At 43.6% G+C, this 20,801-nt stretch overlaps 1 protein-coding gene across 1 annotated transcript in view; it reads left to right on the top strand.

Moving 5' to 3' along the window:
- MFN1 (mitofusin 1) overlaps positions 1-20,801 on the top strand; it is a 209,148-nt gene that overhangs the window by 36,021 nt on the left and 152,326 nt on the right. Inside the window, exons 4-5 of the mRNA XM_078666485.1 lie at positions 4,368-4,530; positions 16,703-16,827. Of these exons, the coding sequence (XP_078522611.1) occupies positions 4,368-4,530; positions 16,703-16,827 (288 nt within the window). The remainder of the gene's footprint in view (positions 1-4,367; positions 4,531-16,702; positions 16,828-20,801) is intronic.

Consider the following 20,801-nt stretch of genomic DNA (forward strand, 5'->3'; position numbering starts at 1 on the left):
ACTGTGCCGCAAGAGCGGGCGTAACTCAGCTGGCCGAGCGAGGCACTGTGCCGCAAGAGTGGGCGTAACTCAGGTGGCCGAGCGAGGCACTGTGCCGCAAGAGCGGGCGTAACTCAGGTGGCCGAGCGAGGTACTGTGCCGCAAGAGCGGGCGTAACTCAGCTGGCCGAGCGAGGCACTGTGCCCCAAGAGCGGGCGGAACTCAGCTGGCCGAGCGAGGCACTGTGCCGCAAGAGTGGGCGGAACTCAGCTGGCCGAGTGAGGCACTGTGCCGCAAGAGCGGGCGGAACTCAGCTGGCCGAGCGAGGCACTGTGCCGCAAGAGTGGGCGGAAGTCAGCTGGCCGAGCGAGGCACTGTGCCGCAACAGTGGGCGCAACTCAGCTGGCCGAGCGAGGCACTGTGCCGCAAGAGCGGGCGTAACTCAGGTTGCCGAGCGAGGCACTGTAGGTCTTCCTCTCACAAAGATGAAAGTCAGAGTGAGGAAACAAGGAGGGGTTTTCATCATTTGGGACAAAAAAAAAAGTTCTAAACCAATGAAAAGTGTCATTTTTAGGTCACATGACCTAGCCTTACATCATTTAATTGAATTTAATTTAATTGTGGGTTTATATAGCGCTAGGAATCGACTCCCGGAGGAGTATCTCCACGCTTCGACCGCTGGGGAACCCGTCCTGGCTCACCCTGAGAGATGGTCCCAGATGGGTATCTCTAAGGTGCGACCAAGCATCCCCGGCGATCTGGGGGGGCCGTTGTGAAGATGAGGCAAGCTGATGCCCAGAGTTGCCGCGTGTGGTCTCTGACTAGAGTAGGCACCGAGGCGAGAATTATCGAGTCCGCTGACCTTGGTCCACGACCCTGCCGTGTCGGGAATCGAACCCTGGTCCCGGGCCGTTCTCTGCTTACGGGTCTGCCGCCTCTAACCAGTGAGCCACACTTCCTCACATTAGGAAACCAAAAGTGAAATGAACCAATGAAAATTTTTATTAACAAGTCACATGACCTGTTATGCTTACGTTACGCGCTCCGCTCCGCGCCGCGCCCCGGATCGCTTCCGGGAAGCTGCGCTTCGCGCATCGGGTGCGCTAACGCGGCGCATCATATGACGCATTACGCGACAACGCGATACTACAATAATTCTGGATGTTACAGACTGAAGCTGGCGTCAGCATGAGAGCACCCCGTGGCTACGTCGTGACTGTTCCGCGAGCAATCATGGCAGTCGCTCCCCACCGGAAGTCTGCGGGAGTCGGGGGCCCCGGTGACTCTTGTAGAATCTTCAAGGCTGAGGGGACGCTTTTGGGAATGGGGCCCATGCCCTAGCAGTCAAGCGTCCGAGTTCCAGGGTTGCCCAGAGCCATTCTTGCAGGCCAGGCCCATGTCTGTGGAGCCGACCGCTATTTCGTGAGCTTCGTGGCAGCCGCCTGTCGCTGTACCGCAAGAGTGGGTGCAATTCAGCCGGATGGCGGGTGAGACGTTGTAATAGCAAGAGCAGGCTCAACTCAGCTGGCCGAGAGAGGCACTGTGCCGCAAGAGTGGGCGTAACTCAGCTGCCGAGTGAAGCGCTGGGGTGCAGCTGAGAAACCTCCACCTGGGGAGGTGGGGGAGGCTCGTTCGCGCCGCCTCTCCCTTCCGGTGCACCCCACGCCGTCTCCTGGCGCAGGTATATGTGATGGTCGGACCAGGGCACCGCAGGACGTGTCTTCAGGTCAAACGGATTGTGGGACAAGGTCCAGAATGGAAGAGTCACCAAAAGGCAAAAAGTTCCGCCGGACCCCGGGAGCCGGCCGCCTATGTCGGGGGCGATCTCAAGCCACACCAGGACAACAAGACTTGGGGAGGGGGCAGGAGCCAAGCGCCCCTTCCGAGTCCGCGCCACCACACCGCCCCTCGGGGGCCTCCGTCAAGCGGCTCAGGGAGGCACCGCAGGCAGCGGTTCTTCAGATCAGTGGTCTCACCGGCAAGGCTCCCCTCCGTCAGCAGCGATCGTTGGCGCTGTGGTTGCGGCCGGAGGCCCCGCATAGTCAACGCCCCGGCCTCTCGATCTCGTAGGCCGCAGAGTAGTCGGGGAGAAATCCCGGGAACGGCGGCATGTATTTGGATCGATGTTGCAGCAGGCTGCCATGTAAATAGTTATTTAATAAAACGTTTTACCCTGTTACTTTGCTGGTGTGTTGTATATATTTATAATATTTGCATAGGGTTTGTCGTTATTTTGGGCGGGGTGGGCGGCGGAGCCGAGCTGTCTTGCAGCCATCATGGCGTCGAGCTCGGTTCCTCTCACTAGTTTCATATTTCTCATGAGGGGTTGTTCCTAATGTTTCTATTTTAGCGAGGTCAAAAAGAGATCCCATTAGTGGCCTACTGATTTTGCTTGATTCCTTTTGTTTTTTCTAACGATTTTTCACTATCTGCAAAGACTAAACAGAGTATTGCGACTCTGTGCTTGTTTGTAAATAGAGAATGAACTAAAGAGAAGCAATTCCAAAACAGTAAATGCTTGGATAACAATCAATCAAATGGAGAGGGAAGCAGGCACGACGGATTACAACGGGGGCAAAGGCCTGCGTTACCTACCCTTCACTATCTGCAAAGAGAGAATACTCCTAAAAGAAAAGAGGGGGGGGGCAGCGTTCAAAGCACATCAGCGTGCATAAACACGAAAATGTTTTTACCTACCACGTACTTGACATTTTAAAGCTTTTGATATTTGCTAATAAGAAACCATTGAAATTCACTGAAAAAACCATAGGTTATAGACCATATATAGTTAGGAATTAGCATTTACAAAACCTTGAAAATTCACTGAAAAAACCATGGGTTATAGACCATATATAGTTAGGAATTAGCATTTACAAAACCTTATTTTACTCGCACAAAACCATTGAAATTCCATATATAGTTAGTTGCACTAACTATATATCGCGCACCCGCAATCCACTGCTGATGATGTCACATATTACATCATTCATGACATGGTCAGTGACATCACTGATGACATCACTGATGACATCTCAAATTACATCACTGATAACATCTCAAATGACATCACTGATGACATCACTGATGACATCTCAAATGACATCACTGATGACATCTCATTTGACATCAATGGTCACATCACTGATGATATCATTCATGTGACAATACAATGCATCTCCTCACACTTTAATATAACCTCTGTTACACCCAGTGTTAAATACAGAATATAATTTTTTAAACCATTGACACACCAATACTAGTTACTACATACGCACTCACTGATTCCTACGTCTACACACACATTCACTCATTCACCCATACAATCATTCATACATACAATCACTCATCTTTACAACACTATCATATGCACTCATACACCTATACAGACACTCACACTCTGCCACTCATCCTTGGAGTTACTCACACACCTAGTCAGTCCTGTAAAGAATCAATCACACTTCCATTTTCTAATCTATACAGTTAAACATAGAGTACCTTACATTTTCAAACATATTCTAACACATACTTACTCTCTTATACAATCATTGATACAAGAACACATTGATCTGCACAGAGTCACACATCTCCCAGCCAGCCACACACACACTCAGTCTCCCATACAAATACTTGGACAATCAATCAATAACCCATATAGTTACTCATATAGCTACTGATCAACACATGCAGCAGTTTACAGAATAACAGACATAATGATGCACAAATTAAGACAGTTTAGTCACTAACCCATGCATTCAGTGAGACACATTTAATCACTCACTCATACAGTCAGTCACGCACCTACTAAATCCTTCATCCAGACACTTCTACATCTACTCATTCTTCAATATGTAAAACATATTTAAAGTTTACAGAAACACAGTCGCTGGATGATGTCATCAGTGATGTCATCAGTGATGTCATTTGAGATGTCATCAGTGATGTCATTTGAGATGTCATCAGTGATGTCATCAGTGATGTCACTGACCATGTCATGAATGATGTAATATGTGACATCATCAGCAGTGGATTGCGGGTGCGCGATATATAGTTAGTGCAACTAACTATATATGGAATTTCAATGGTTTTGTGTGAGTAAAATAAGGTTTTGTAAACGCTAATTCCTAACTATATATGGTCTATAACCCATGGTTTTTTCAGTGAATATATATATATATATATATATATATATATATATATATATATATATATATATATATATATATATATATACACTCTCTATCACACACACTTTTCAAGGTTCTTATCAAGCTTGTTTTGCAAATAATCCATTCACGACATAGTAAAACATCACTTGCTATATTATGAGCTTAGAAATCTAAAATGACAGCACTTTATATTGATGAATATTCCGTTTTAATTTTCTCCAGAACAAGCAGTGGAAAAAGTACTGTTATTAACTCGATGTTATGGGATAAAGTGCTTCCGAGTGGGATTGGTCACACAACAAACTGCTTCCTGAGCGTGGAAGGAACCGATGGCGACAAGGCCTACCTGATGACCGAGGGATCAGACGAGAAACAAAGTGTCAAAGTAATGGTTTTTTTTCTTTTTATCCACTTTCTGTTTTGTTCACCTTCTTCGCCATGCAAGATGAACGACCTAGCTCTCCTACTTTACCAGCTGCCTTTCTAGCCAACAGTCTGTCTCCCGCTTGTTATGGAGTTTGAGTTGTGTTCAGTTTTGGTAGTCAAGCTTTTTTAAAATTCTTATTAGTTTTTACAAAAAAAAATCTTTTAAAAATCATATTTCATTTCTTATTGCTGCTTCATTTCGGCAATATTCATTGGCAGATAGCCGTTATTTAGAGGCTGCGCTGAGAAACTGGGGCTGTGGAAGCGGCAGCTGCCCTGAAGCCCCCTCCCAAACTTGGGGAGCGAGACTAAGAATTCCAAAAGGCAACATGCCTGTATATGACTTATGGTAGCCATAAATTGGGGAAGGCTTGGCCAGCACCCCATAGATTGCTGGTGTGCTTTACTGAATGACTATTTCTCATCATTTCCTTGGTCCCAGACAAAACATGGTGATAGGGAGCACTGAGGAGCAACCAGCTTAGAGGGACTAAGGGGAGAGCAGACCTCTGTGCAGAGTGAGAGCAGGCAGTGAGACTGTGAGGAGCCAGAGGTGGGCCATGCCGTGGTTCCCTTTGGTACCCCATATATCATAGACTTGAGACTTGCATCTGGTGAGGAGTTTGCTTGAAGATGTTTGATCTGCCCCAAAGATAATAAGGTATCCGTAAAGAAACTTGACCTTTCTAGCCCCGGATTATCAACATCCAAGAACCCGTCTGAGGCAAGGGTGCTCTGAAAATCTTGGTATGTGATTTTATTCTCCCACAGGTGGCCATGATGATGGCTATATTTAGACAACTAAAGGAAGTTAACCAGTGCATTAAAGAGAAATGGCCTCCATTAAAGGGGTCCGAGAGGAATGTAAATCTTCCTTGCCAGGAAATGAAAGAAACATAAGCTTCCTGCCACCTTGGAATCCGAGGCTTCACATATCAGAACTGACATGCAGTGCGAATACTGTTTTCAACAATTACTGTGATCTTTCATTTAGAGAACAAGGTGGATCAGCTGGAGAATGGGGTGCGGAGTCCATATCTGAGGATTCTAGGGTTCCTCCCTTTTGCTTAGGGTGAAAATGTTTCTGCCATGAGACAGTCCTTTCCAGAGGATGAGTTGCGGGGTCTGTGTTCTATATATCAGATTAAGGTACTCGAAGCCATGAAGCTTCCAAGCTGCAAGTGAGTAAGTCTGGGACTGATATGCTTTGCTAGAAAGGACCAATGCCTGATAGAAGGTGTTGTTTAAAGACGCAGCAGCAACGACTGCAGATCTGGGGCCAAGGCAGCCACCTCCGGGCCTAAGCCGTTCTATACTGCTGAGGAGGCAAGAAATGAAGTGGGTCCAAAAATATTAATCATGGGCTCTGTCTGGATTCCCTTTCAGCTCAGAGTAAAATTGGATGGAATGAATTGCAGTCATACCTAGCCTGAATCTGTTTGGAGGGGGCATTCATTTTAAAGTGTTTCCCTTACTGTTGGGTTTAATTGGTATCTTGCATGCCTGTCTGATGTCATTCCTCCCATATTGCAGTGTGAGAGCACCTCCAACTGTTTTACCCTTGAATGTATTATTATTATTTTTTAAATATTTTTTTATTTTTCCATTTCCAGTCAAACAAAACATTTTCTACATATGGCACAGTCACTTTGTCATTTTATAAGTTTATCTGAGATGCATAATCAACACAAGCAAAAGAAGGAAAGAGAACAGTAACAAAACAAACACAAAAAAGACATAGAAAAATAGACAATCCCTAAAAAAGAAACCAGACCGTATCAGTCTTTCCCCCCTAAGCATTCTCCTTCAACCTCATCACAGGTTCCCATATACGTTTCCCAAGGATTTTACCTTTTTTCCCTTTCCTGTCGTATATCCCTTTTTCTAAATTATATACTGCCAATAATTTAGCCAACCATAGATGGAATTTAGGGGGGGACCTAATCCAACCAAGCAGCTGCCAGAAAAAGTCTTAAAACTGCCATGGCCATAAAAAGAAAGTATTTACACTGTTCCTCACCCTCCCCTACCCCAAGGATAATCAATACTGGCGTAAGCGTAGTTTTAATCCCTAGAGTTTGATATAAAAAGGATTCAAATTCTTTATGCAACTGGGCAAGCTGAGGGCATGTCGCAAACAGATGTATTTTATCCACCTCTGCACTATCACACCGGGGGCAGCAGATTCCTATAGTCCCACTCCACTGTGCAATCCTAGCCGGTGTATGGTACAGTAAATATATTGTTTTGTAATGTTGAGCCTGTAGGGATGCTGAACATAATAAAGGTATGTCCCATTTGGAGAGAACTCTGGAAACAGTCCTGACCCACCTGGAGTTTATCTGCCCACTTCTTACCATATTTTTCCAAATCATCTGCCTTAAGCACCGTCACCTCAGCATAAAATCTCCTAATTGAGCAGTTTGCCCCCCCTCAATTGTGTCGAGGATCCCATTTTCACAAAACCCAGCAGTACCCCTCTGTTTATTTACAAGATAGCTCAGAACTTGCAAAAACTTTAAAAAGGTGTTACTAGACATACCATACTTCCCCTGCATATCAGTAAACTGTAACACACCATTGATCCCTACCAAGTCCCCCAATTTCCTCACCCCTCGCCGCCCCCATCCTGTCATAACTGAATCCGCAAATATCTCTCAGTGAAGACTGTTATTTCCGTCAATTCGAGTGTAAGCGTTAAATCTCCCAATCCCCAGTTTTTTACAGAGTGATGCCCAGATTTTATAAGCTGCCATGAGTGTCTTAAACCTAGTTCTTTTAAAATAACTTGGATCAGAAAATTTCAAGAAACAGTTCTCTGCATTCTCCCCCATCAATATTGCATATATATCCGTTGACCCAACTTGTATCTGTCGATCTGAGGGGTCTCCCCCATCAGACCACACATGTACTGTATGACTACAGCCCAATAATACAACTTGAAGTCAGGGACTGCCCATCCTCCTTTATCTCTAGAGAGGGTCAAAAAACGAAGGGCCTTCCTAGTCTTCCCATGTGACCAAATAAATCTATTAATAAGATGTTCAATCGCAACAAACCATTTACCTTCAAAAACCAATGGAATTGTCCTAAATAAGTAAAGGAACTTGGGAAGAGTAATCATTTTCACCACATTAGTGCGTCCAACCAGAGTAAGATGTAGGTTATATATTCGGTCAAGATCCGCTTTAGTTTTAGCCATTATGGGTGCAATATTCTGTTCTACAATTTTGTCTAAATCTGCCGAGATCTTGATCCCTAGATACACTGCATATCCCTAGATACTCTCACAGTTCCCTCCTCCCTACAAACTGCTTGACCCCCTCCCAAACCCATTGATCCTTCCATTTCACTCCAACCCCATTCGGCATCCGCGAGTTATAACTCTCATCATGTTGCTTACCCAAATACCATGCAGGTTAATCTTTCCACGAACCCCGCCGTCTCCCCCTTCCCTCCTCGTCCACAAATACCCCTTTTCCGCAGTCCACTATCCCTGTTCTCCTTGGAACGAGTTGACTCCCCCGTTACCGGACATCGCCTAGACCCCCACAACAACTAACCTCCATACTCCCTGATCCCCCTACTCAATACCCTGACCTCTCTCCACTTCACTGCTTGTTGATTAACTGCCGATCCGCATCCAGCCACACGACTGATATTGCGGAAACCATCCTGAGTGAAAACATAGATATTGCTTTCCTTACAGAAACTTGGCTCAACCCCCACTCTACTCCTATCCTTGACCTGCTCATTCCTCCTGGATATTCCATCATTAGGACAGACAGAATAAAGCAAATTGGAGGTGGCCTTGCCCTAACTTTTAAAACTGAACTCACTCTCACACTAGTTCATTCCCAGGACCCTTCTACTTTTGAATACCTCTGCGTTGATCTTACCACTCCTGACTCCCCCACCATTCGTCTTCATACTATCTACCACCGCCCTGGCGATCCCATCCCCTTTACCGAAGAGCTTTCGGATCTCATCACTCAATCTCTGCTCTCTCACTCTAACAATCTCTTTCCCGGCGACTATAACATCCATTGGAACAATAACGATGAACCGTCTGTCATCCTCCTTAAAGATATCAGGGCATTACAGACCTGACACAACTCTGCCAAGCCCCGACGCACTCGAAAGGCGCCACCCTGGATGCTATTATAACTAGCAAGGATCTTGCCTCTCTCTCAATGATTCTTCCTGTTGACTGGTCAGATCATCACCTTATCCTCTTCACTTTGAACTGCTCCTTTACTATCCCCACCCCTATCGGCTCCCTACCCTTGAAACATACCCGCAATTTTCACCTTATCCCCCCTGGCGAGTTGGAATCTTCTATCAAAACCTGCTTACTCCACCCCCCCCCTCTCACAGCACCATTGACCTTACTGAACACTATAATAACCCTATCCTTCAAGTGCTTGACCAAATGGCCCCTATCAAACTTAAACATCAAAAAAATATACCCCCTAAATCCTGGTTTAACTCTGACCTCAATAATGAAAGACGGGCCCTCAGACAATCTGAACGCACCTGGAGAAATCATCCCTCCCCTAATAACCTGATTCTCCCCAGAAATGCTAGAGCCAAATACAAGAAACACATTTTCACTGAAAAAGCCTCCTTCCTCCGTTCACAACTTGACCAGGCCAAAAACCGTCCCAGAGAACTCTTCAGCATCGTTAAAAAACAAACTTCCTCTGGCCCCCCTAAAATACTTGACACTGTTGAAAGATGTGAAGAAATTGCCAGCTTCTTTGCGAACAAAGTCAACCTGATCGAACTATCCTTCTCTTCTCCTCCTCTCCCATACCAATCTACCCTTAGCCAACACCTCCTTCCTAACACTCCTACTTCACCTTGCTCCTCGGCCCCTTCATGCCACGACCCCTCTCCACCCCTCCCGACTCCATCCCATCCCAACCCTATCCCTACTGACACCCTTACCAAAAATAATGCCCCCTGGAACGAATTTTGTCCAGTATCTGAATCCACTGTCCTCAATATTATCTCAAAACTTAAACCTTCGTCTCACACCAAGGATCCTCTTCCTGCCCAGCTGGTTCAGGAACTCAAACACATCATTGCTCCCATCTGGACCAAGATCATCAATTCCTCGCTTACCACCGGCTGTGTCCCAGCTTCCCTTCAACTTGGTCAAATCTCCCCCATCCTCAAAAACCCCACCGCTGACCCTAAAGACTTTAACAATCTACACCCTATCTCTAATCTTCCCTTCCTCTCCAAAGCCCTTGAAAAATGTGTTCTCTCCCAGTTAGACAAACATATCACTTCATTCAATCTCCTTGACGTTTTCTAATCTGGTTTCAGAAAAGGATGCAGCACAGAAACCGCCATGCTCAATATCACAGATGATATCCATCGCTCTCTTGACAAAGGCGAATCCTCCCTCCTTATCCTCCTTGGCCTCTCTGCTGCATTTGATACTGTCCACCATCCGACCCTTCTTAACACTCTCAAAGACCGTTTTGGGCTTGAGGGCACTGTTCACCAATGGTTCACCTCTTACCTCCAACATAGATCCCAACAAATCAAACTCTGTCACTGCCTTTTCAAACCACAACCTGTCTCACTTGGAGTCCCACAAGGCTCTATCCTTTCCCCTACCCTCTTTAATCTATTCATGGAACCACTTACCCTTATTCTTAAACAAGCTAATATAAACTACCACCTCTATACTGACGACACTCAACTTTACTACAAAAACAAAACCCACCATGACATTCTTCTCCTCAATGATACCTTGAACAAAGTCCAAGCCTGGTTCCATCTTAATCATCTCAAACTGAATCCCAAAAAAACTGAAATCATCCTTTTCACTCCCAAAAATAGTTCCCTGCCTATTCAACTCTGGATCAATGACATAAAAGAACTCAACTGCACCCTCTCCTCCTCTAACTCTGTCAAATCCTTGGGCATCAGCATTGACAAAAATCTCACCCTCATCCCTCACATTAAAAATGCTGCAAAAGGCGCTCTCTTCTCCCTTCTCCACCTTAAAAAAATCAAACCTTTCATTCCAGCTGATGACCTCAAAACTGTTGTCCAGTCGCTTGTACTTTCCAGAATTGACTACGGCAATGCCACCCTTGTAGGCACCCCAAAAGTCCATCATGCCCCAATTAAATCTGTCCTCAACCTGGCCGCCAGACTTATCTCTGATTGTTAACGTTTTGATCACATTTCTCCTATCCTCAAAAACCTTAACTGGCTCCCAATCGAAGGTAGATCTACCTTCAAGATGGCTTGTATCACTCACAAAGCCCTTCACCAAAACACCCCCTCTTACCTCTCGGACAAACTCCAAAAAGCTGGTTGCTCCAGGTCCTTGAGAAGCACCAATGCCCTTGTCCTCATCCCCCCGAAACTCAAATGTAAAAAGACTCAATCACGTGCCTCCTCTGGTAATGCCCCTACGATTTGGAACTCTCTCCCCAAAGACCTGCACTGCAACCCATCCTTCCTTCTCTTCAAAAAAAGACTCAAGGTACTTCTTCTCAACAAATATTGGGGTACCTAACATCTCTATAATGATGCAGTCCCCTGTTTCTCTATTCACATCAACCCACCCCCTCTCTCTCACCTTCCTCTTCTCCCCCATCTCCCTCTACACCTCTCTCTCCTATCGTTAATCATCTTCCCCTTCCCCCTCACTCATACCTAATTACTTTCTTTCCATTAACTCCCTGGTCTAACTAATGACAGTTTTTCCCATTGCGAGCTATTTACTCACTGTGTAATTGGTTTTATTTACATCATGATGTTTATTTGTCTGTAAAGTGCTCTGATACTCCTGGGTACAGTAGCGCTATATAAAACTTTTGAAATAAATAAAAAAATAAAATAAAATAAATAAACTGCAGATTGGACTACTCGAATATCCTCACAGACCACCTGGCTGTTCTTGATAATCTGTGTTTTGGGGCCATTTAGCGCATAACCCGAAATCCGACCAAAGAACGCCGCCTCCCTTTCTATTTCCTGGATAGCGTTAAGCGGAGATGTAGTCACAATTGCCACATCATCTGCATATGCCAAAGTCTTAAATACTTGTCCCTGAATCCTAATTGGCAAGATACTCTCATTTAATTCTAATATGCGAATTAAAGGGTCTATATATACCGCAAATAACAGGGGGAAGAACGGGCACCCTTGACCGTACCTCGACTGATAGACACTACCGAAGAATAGCCTCCGTTTATTCTGAGCCGTGCTGTGGGGTCCTGATAGAGCGCCTAAATACCCATGATAAACCCTTCACCAATACCATATTAAAGCTGCCCACAAAAAATCCCAGGAGACCTGGTCAAATGCTTTTTCTGCATCTATGAACACAGGCGCCATAGGGTCTCCTGAGACTTCCGTGGCATCAAATAAAGTTATAACTTTGCGAATATGTTGAGCGGTTCCCCTACCAGGGATAAAACCGTGTTGCGTGGAACTAACTAGCTGATCTATTCTCTTACATAACTTAGAAACCAAGGCCTTTGAATAAATCTTGGCATTTGCATTCATTAAAGTAATAGGCCTATATGAGCCAGGTTCCCGAGGTGTTTTACCTTTTTTAGGGATCACAACAACATCGGCACCTGCCCATGACCCTGGCACTGACTTCCCTACCTGGGCCTGCAACATTGTATCAAACAAATCCATCTGTATTGCCGTTTGAAAAGTTTTATAAAATTCCAAGGGTATTTGGTCTGGCCCCACAGCTTTCCCTGGAGCGAGACTACTAAGAGCCGCCAGAATTTCTTGAATAGTGAATGGAGCATCAAGCGCTTCCCTATCATCCTCAGCGAGTGAAGGTACAATAATGTCTCTCCGATACCGTTGAATATCTATAGACCCTACTGATTGGTCTTCACTATACAGTTTAGTATAAAACTGCCTAAAAACCTCCCTTACTTCATCAACATCAGCCGTTATGCCCCCTTGCCCATCTAACATTTCCTTAATTTGGCCTAAAGCAGCTTTCTGTCTTGTACGGACCGCTAGGGTATGCCCAACCCGCTCACTCAGCTCGTGACACTGCTCCCTATTTGTCAAGTACACTGCAGCCGCCTTAGTTGCAAAGCCCTCATTGATCTCTGCTGTAATACTTGCTATTTTTAAGAGTATTTCCCCCAAGGGGGATCAAGCATGAGCTGCTAGACACAATGCTTCCTCTGCCTCTGACACTAGCTGAACAAGTGCACTAACTCTATCTCTTTCCTGTCTCTGTTTATGCATACTGTAACTTAATGTTTCACCTTGAACTCCAGCTTTAAAGGTATCCCAGGTAAATCCTGTAGCAGTGCTCCCTCTGTTAATTTGCCAAAAAGTACTTATCCAGTTATTCATAAATGTAACATAGCCCTCATCCAGAAGTAATTTCCTTTCAAACGTCCATATAGATGTCCTACTATTCAATCCTGTCACCTCAAGTGTTAAAACAAGCGGATTATGATCAGAAATTAAACAAGGAAACTTCTCTATCTTACTTTTAGACACCAAAGAGTTAGAAACAAAAAAATAATCAAGTCTTACACACACTTTGTGTGGGGTCGAGTAAAAAGTAATTCCATCATCTGTAGGGTCCAACCGTGGCACACATCAGTAAGGGCATTATGCCGTACCAAATTACAAATTGCCCGAGCTACTTTTTTCTTCCGACCTCCGTATGTCTGTCCGTTCTCAGTGCCCAATCCTCCCACCCCGTTTATACTAAAACCCCCACAAAGAATAATCGGTTCAGGCCAAGAAGCTAACTCTATGTTTAAAAATTGAAATACATCTGGATCGTCTTCAGTGGATCCATATATTGTACCCAGAGTGAATACCTGGTTGTTTAATTCACATTTCAATAACACCCATCTTCCCCACTGATCCCCTTTTTTATTACTAAGTTTTAACGTTCTGTTTTCTTTTGGCCTAGGTAGCCACCCCTCTAGTTCTATTCCCCTGTCTTGAATATGCTAATAAGGAAAAACCTAGCTGCTCCATTAGATATGCCCTTGCACCTTCTCGGTGCGTCTCCTGAAGACATAGGAAATCCAGTCGCATTAACCTAAGGGCTGCCGCCACTCGCTGTCTTTTCATAATATTATTCAAGCCACACATGTTGAGAGAGGCAATTCTAATACTCATTAGAACACATCCTAAACTTTTCCCATCCACACGATCATTATTAAGCCTCTTTTTAGATTCCAACGGAGACTGCTTCCTTCCTTTACTGATGCATCTCATATACCTAGGTAACTGTCTCAGGACGATTTCTATTCCACCCATCTTAAACCAAGCTAATTCTGTGCCATACTGTACAAACCCCCATTCCCCCCGCACCCCAAACCTCCCTCCCCTGCCCCCCACTAAAACTACCCCCTGTCCCCCCCCACCCTCCCTACAGGCAAATAGGTCACTCATGACCTATGTGTGACAGCCTATGAATGCAGCAGCTGCACCTCGCCCTCCTCCCATATGTACCTCCTCACTATGTAGCCAACAAGTTAGCCTCCTTTCTGTTCTCTTAATTCTGTCAAATACTGCTGAGCCTTAATCTCCGAAAAATTCTTACATGCCCATTAACAATAATCTTCAGCCTTGCTGGGTACAGTAGATATGCCTCATGCCCTAAGCTCTGAAAACATGTGATCAGTTGCCTAAGCCTCCACCTCCTCTCTACCGTGGCTTGACAGAAATCTGGGCGGGCAAAGAAAGTGACCCCCTCAAACGTGCGTCTAGCCTCTGGCTTTACTTTATCCATAACATCCTGTCTAGCAAGAACATTCCCAACATAAACAAGTATTGCTAGAGGCTTAACAGCTTGTGCAGACCCGTATGTCTTTTTTTGAATGAGTGGAAAGCGGTGCGCTCTTTGGATTTCGCTCTCCCATGCCCAGGTTGTCATTTCAGGAAATGCTCTCTTAAACAAATTAATCACAAATGTCCTGACGTCCTGCCCTTCAGCCCCCCTCTGCGACCCCCAAAAGTCTTATGTTGTTTCGCCTTTGGTAGTTTTTGAAATCCTCTAATTTCCATTGCATGCCCTCCGGGATCTTTTCCTGCGCTTCCTTGAACGTTTGCCATCTGCTGACGTCATCTTCCAACTTCCCCATTCGCTCCTCCACATGAGCAACCCTATCACCCATCTCCTCATAGAGCTTGTTCATTTTCCTCATTGAGCTTTGGATTTTCTTTGCCTCCATTTTAGCTCTGCGACTCTCTGACATTGCCTCGGTCTGCATCTGCTTCAGAGTCGTACATAGCAAATCCAACGACGTAGCTTGAGGTGGGCTGTCTAATTTATCATGCAGCGACTGGGACTGGGAGTCCTCTCCGGTACCCTCCTGGTACAAGTGCGAGGTTGCCGAGTAATCCAGCATAACTTCCTAATCCGTGCATCTTCTGGGGTGCCCGGGATTACCCTATCTAATGCTGGGCGATATACTTGGCCTGCGGCCCATTCATTTCCAGTAACCAGTGTGGTCCCATAGAGTTTTCCTCTTCCCTCCTTTTCTTGATTACTGCATGGTAGCTATTCTGGGCCCCCTGTACCCTTGAATTTAAATGTGATTCTGTCTTGTTTTTTCTTGCTGAGCCATTGAGATTTGTTTTGGCGTTCCTCATACTTTTTACACCCCCTTAATATGTGGTCATTTTTAAAACTAATTTCTAAGTGACATTATGATTTCAAAACGTTTGTGTGCACTGCCCGAATCTCCTCTTGACATTTATGTACCACGCCTACATTGCTCTTCATATTGTATTTTATCTATTTTTATTGCCATGTTGTTACATGATGATTGATTCGATACAAATAGAATTAAAGAAGGACTACAATAGCCTCTTATTAAAGATTGTAACTTTTGAACCTTTCCTGTTATTTCCGGGGAATCCCAATGCACTTAGGGGTGTATAGCTTTATGCCGCTCCCTGATAATGGGTTAAATCTGTGTTGAATGGTGCAAGGTGCTCTCTACAGTAGAGTAGTACAAGCTGCTGTGATGATTTAAAATCTGCTGAGAATCACAAGCACCCAAGTGTCCTCTCAAAATGGCTGCACTGAGAGTGCATATGCGGTAACAGTGGTAGTAAATTGCTCAAATTATCCTTACAAGCTGTAACTATCTGCTCTGAAGGCTATGAGATCAGAGTGATGCCAGGGGCAAAGAATGATAAGCTGCTAAATAGAAGGAAAGAAAACAAATATGGCCAGACATGACCTTGGATGGAACAAGATACAAGATACTAGAGAAAGCCAACATGCTGAACTATAAGTAAACCTTTGTTCACCCATACATATTAATCTGAAAATGTCGAAATGATACTGTTACTTGATCAATTCCTCTAACATACTGTTTACACATAATGATCAATAATACTAATATAATGTAAATGTATTCAGCATTTTGTGTAAAAACAGTACAATCTTACATCATAGAAATCTTTACAACAATTTAAAAAATGCCATAACAGTACATTATTCGGTACAGGTACAATTTTAGATGTAACATTCTGTTGTCAGAACCCGTTCGAGGGGCCACCAGGTAAGCAGGGGGTTACTGGACCTCAGTCTTGATTGGGGCATTTTACAATTGGTGTCCTGTACTGTCATACTATGGCGCACCAATCAGGGCCAAGCACACCCCTAGCACAGTTGACTCTCAGGGTAGCAATGGCGGGCAGTCTAAGGCATCTCGTGGAAGTAGTGTTTGGGGAGCGTGGGAGGGGAAGAAGGTGGGTGTGATAGAGCTACCATGTCAACACTCAGCTGGCTTGACCATAGCCATGGGAACAAGTAGGATGCAGCAGCAATCATGCCGGTTTAATTTTTCACGGCAATAGGAGTAGGATAACTGTACCTTCCCCTACTAGCCACTTTCTACTTACTATAGAGACAGAAAAAGCACTGTTGTTGTTTTAGCCGTAAGTCGTATAAATAGGAGAATCTCCCAAATATCCGATAGGATCTTGCTTCATCCTTAACTGGTACACTTCAATTTGATTACAAATGCAATTCATCATAAATAAGATTGGCGCACACTGTCTCGCTGACATTAATGATGGCATTTAAAAATAAAATGTGATGACTAATCTGAAGACTTCTGCTGACTACCTTTTCTTCCTAGACGGTTAATCAGCTTGCCCATGCGTTACTCATGGATCGAAACCTTGAAGCGGGTTGTCTTGTCCATGTTTTCTGGCCCAAGGCAAAGTGTGCACTTCTGCGGGATGATCTGGTTTTAGTAGATAGGTATGTACTATTATTGTTTTGATTTGGCTGCTGTTAAATGCCTTTCTTGATGCATGAATATTCCATTATTGATTGCAATATGCAGTGTATTTTTGTGTGAAATATGTTGATTTATTCAGAAAAACAAATGTTGTGTCTGCCCATTGGGGAACGGTAATGTAAACGTTGCATCCACAACTCGGATAGCTTGACATATAGACTCTTTCCAGAAGCTAAATTACAAAACTTTAGGGTAAAACGGACATAGTCATTCTAAAGAAATAGAAAAGACATAAAAGAATAAAAAATCCCTTTATATAACCACCTCTCGAAGACCAGTGGCTTTATAGCCTCACCATTCCCACAAGTGATATTTAACCCTCCAGTCCTATAGAAGCCATAAAATCTCTCTATATTCTAGCCATTTCTTTAAACCTCCCATATCCAGCAAGATTCACTAATTAAAATTACATTTTCTCTTAGCATCATCACTGCAAGAAAATACTCAGACTTAACAAAGTGGTGAAAGGCAATGAAGATATTAAATGGACATTTTTGAACATGGTGGTCCACTTTATTCCGAATTGCCTGAAGGACTAAAAGATTTTATTTGAATTCTAGCACCGAAAAGCCAGCGTTTATTGTAGGTGTATCGAGGAATCAAATGCCATAGCAAGGTCAGAGCAATTTGAGGTAAACAATGTTCCTTGGTGTGGTGAGGTGAGATAAAAATAGGTGATTAGAACCCCCCAATGTAGGTAAGTAAATATAAACTGAAGGTCTTATCATTTGATAAGACATACGTTATAGGAATATATAAGAAATTCTGTAATGCAGAAAAAGAAAATAAAGCATTCACTTGGTAGTCTAGCTATGCTAATGCCTTTTGAAAATCTAATAATTATGCATCAAGGGGTTCCTTAGCCAACTTGGTAGATGAACATAGTAAAATGGATCACATGGAGTATCAGTCTGCAAAACTGAAGGAAACATGCAAAGGTTTTGGATATTTGAGGGTGCTAAAACTGGAATCCTTCTTTTCCAGTAAATGTGATAAGTCAAATACAATAAAGACACATTGGATTGGGGGTTAAATGAGTAGTTAAAACATTTTATTTATTCACCTAAAGGATGTCAAATTGACAAATGTGCAGATCTTTCGATTTCCAGAGCTGCTTTGTGCTGCAGTGGGAGATGGACAATTGTGAAAATAAGAAGAGCAATATTTTCTAGATGCAATGCCATATTTGCAATGGCCAAAAACTGGCTTTTCCAAAGAGCAGGGAGATAATGACAACCCCAAACACTAGGTCCTGCATAACCGATTTCCTTGAATCGTGTAAAACGCTCAGAATACACTTATGCAGAGCCAGGAATCTTTTACTGACTTCTGCATATGTCCAGCTTGGAGGAAAAAAGGCTCAGACCACACTTAACAGTAGTTGAGACAGATTCTCTACATGTATTGAGGCTTGTTGTTCGGTAGATAGTGTGGTCGTTTGGAAGGAAGATTGATGAGGCATACCACAAAAACCAACTGGCAGGAAGATTTGGATATAAATGAACCAAGCAATGCAGTCTGTTTGCAGTATTCCAGGATATACAACCACATCTTCAATTCTTTCTTTCTCAGAGCCTGCACATTTACTGATCCTTAACAGGAGTTTAGTGCCTCAGATCTCTTTCTCTGTGCCACCAGTGTCGTTTTTGATACATTGGCTGACCTTTGTTTAAAGTTGTTTGGGGTTTTAACTATCCTTACGTAGGCCACTGAAATATAGTGGGTTGCCAAATCACTTGACAAATTACAAATTACATCACAGTGACTCAGTCTAATATTATGGTTCTCTGAATGTCCCCTTTAACCTGAAATGGGGAAAATAACCCCTTAGGTTTATTCAACAAGATAATCTTTTCCATCTAAAGTTCCCTTTTTACTTATTACTATTACGCTCTATTAAAACTATAACTGAAATTGTTCACTTTCACAAAATTTCTTAAACGCTTTAGACAGGGGGTAGCTGTATGAATTTCCCATCATCACTTTCCCATTCCCCTTTCTGTTTGATATTAGATTTCGAAAACCCTTCAGCACTGCCCATGTCCCTGAAAAGAGATTCCTTTCCATCTTGCCTCTCCCTTAGTTTCATAAAATGCGTCCTCGAAATGGGAAAATAATTTGAATGTTCTATCAAGAGTAGCCAGAACGGGGTCCCCATTTGGCCACTAAGGACCTTTTAATAATGTGTCGCACCTATCATAGTCCTGATGGCTTACCTTCACTCGGAGGTGGGTGTTCTGCTGGCTGGTCACCCTCAGTCTTGCTGCTCGTGCATACCTGCTCTTAAAGTGGGATATCTCCTTACCTCCCTGTTTATTCATAGAGTGGTATACAGGACTGAATAGGTTCATCGCAATCTTTTACCAGAACCTTATCCACAGGCACACCGAAATGAGCCATCGTGTCCCACATCTCAAAGAAAGTAGGGATGGAGATAAATAATGACTTATCTGATTCTGAAAGTAAACATTCAAATCGTTTGAAGAAATTCCGTGCTGTAATGACCAAGGCTTGTGGGTATTTTAGTCTTTAGTATTGATAATCTGGTGAGAACACCTGATGAACTAATGCCTCTCTTTAGATGGAGAGAAAGTCCTATTATCATCCCCTTTGGATCTTTGAAAAGTTTAATGTGCTGTGTGAGTGTTTTATAATTTTCCAATAATATTACACCATTATGAAATTGGTATATACATTTTTAGTGAGACCCCAGCACATGTTGCATGTTAGAGTAGATGCCATCTGAATTTCACGGCACTGTCATACTAATATACACAAGCTCACAATCCACTACTGTCCGGCCTGCAGGATCCACCGAGCTCATGCAATACACTTCTTTACATGATAAGTTAATGCTGAGGTGGATGTCTATGCTCTATGGGTGGAGCAGGCAGTATAGAGGTGAATTGAGCTTTATGTAGGATTCATGCAAGGCTAGCAATCCATGTAGCAAGTCAGGCCTGACCTGCATTGAGCCTGAATGATGGCAGCACTGGTGTACCAGTCCATAGTGCAAATCACAATGATAAGGCATTGTGAGATACTACCATGGTTTATATTGTAATTTACTACTGTATGGTGCGATTCAGCAAAGAAATACAAAGTGAGGACTCAGTCGATGTTTTGCTAGTGGAAAACCATCCATTGTTAGCCCGGATTACAGGCATATATTTAATTATTTTGATGTCTTGCGCATGATGCTTGTCAGAATGGATGCAGAATAGGAGCAAAAGAACTATGGATTCAACCAAGATCTCTGGACTGGGGGAGAGTGGTTGAAAGATTTCAGCACTCAGTCCATCTTGTTGTTTTTGCTGTGTTTGCCATAAGTGGCGAACGGTATGCCCAGATGTGGGTCCCTTGCTCGCTGTGCCTTTGCATTCACGCTAGCCTTGCTGATGAGGGGGTGATACCCCAAAACCAGTCCCAGGATTCTTGTTTCTGGTCCAGGGAGGACCTGGCCTGACAGTTCTGGCTGGACTGTTCCCATGAGGAGCAGGGTTAAGACTGATTTTCTTATGGCTAGATTCAAACTGAACAATGGGTTCATATATATTATATAGTGTAACACCCAGGAAATATTATTTGGGGTCAAGTACAAGTTTTCATGTTTGTGTCGACTGGACAAGTAGATTCAACCCAGTTGCTGCAAACCTACGGTACCACAGTATGGCCTTTGAAAGAGTATTGCCTGGCACAAATGGCAATATTGAAATCCATATGTAGAAGTTGTTAAGACTTTTATATATGATTCATTAATACTAAAGTCTTTAGAATTATGTTGAGCATTCCAAGGAAATGCAGAGAGCTAAGAGTTCAGCCTGCATCTCTGACAATGGTTCCAGTATAAAATAAAGTATACACTTTTGCAAAATTTAACAAATGGAGGCTACTTATAATTCTCCCTTATTATATGCAGAAGCATGAAAACAAG

This window comes from Lissotriton helveticus, chromosome 11 (assembly GCF_964261635.1).
Source record: "Lissotriton helveticus chromosome 11, aLisHel1.1, whole genome shotgun sequence".
Classification (NCBI taxonomy): Eukaryota; Metazoa; Chordata; class Amphibia; order Caudata; family Salamandridae; genus Lissotriton; species Lissotriton helveticus.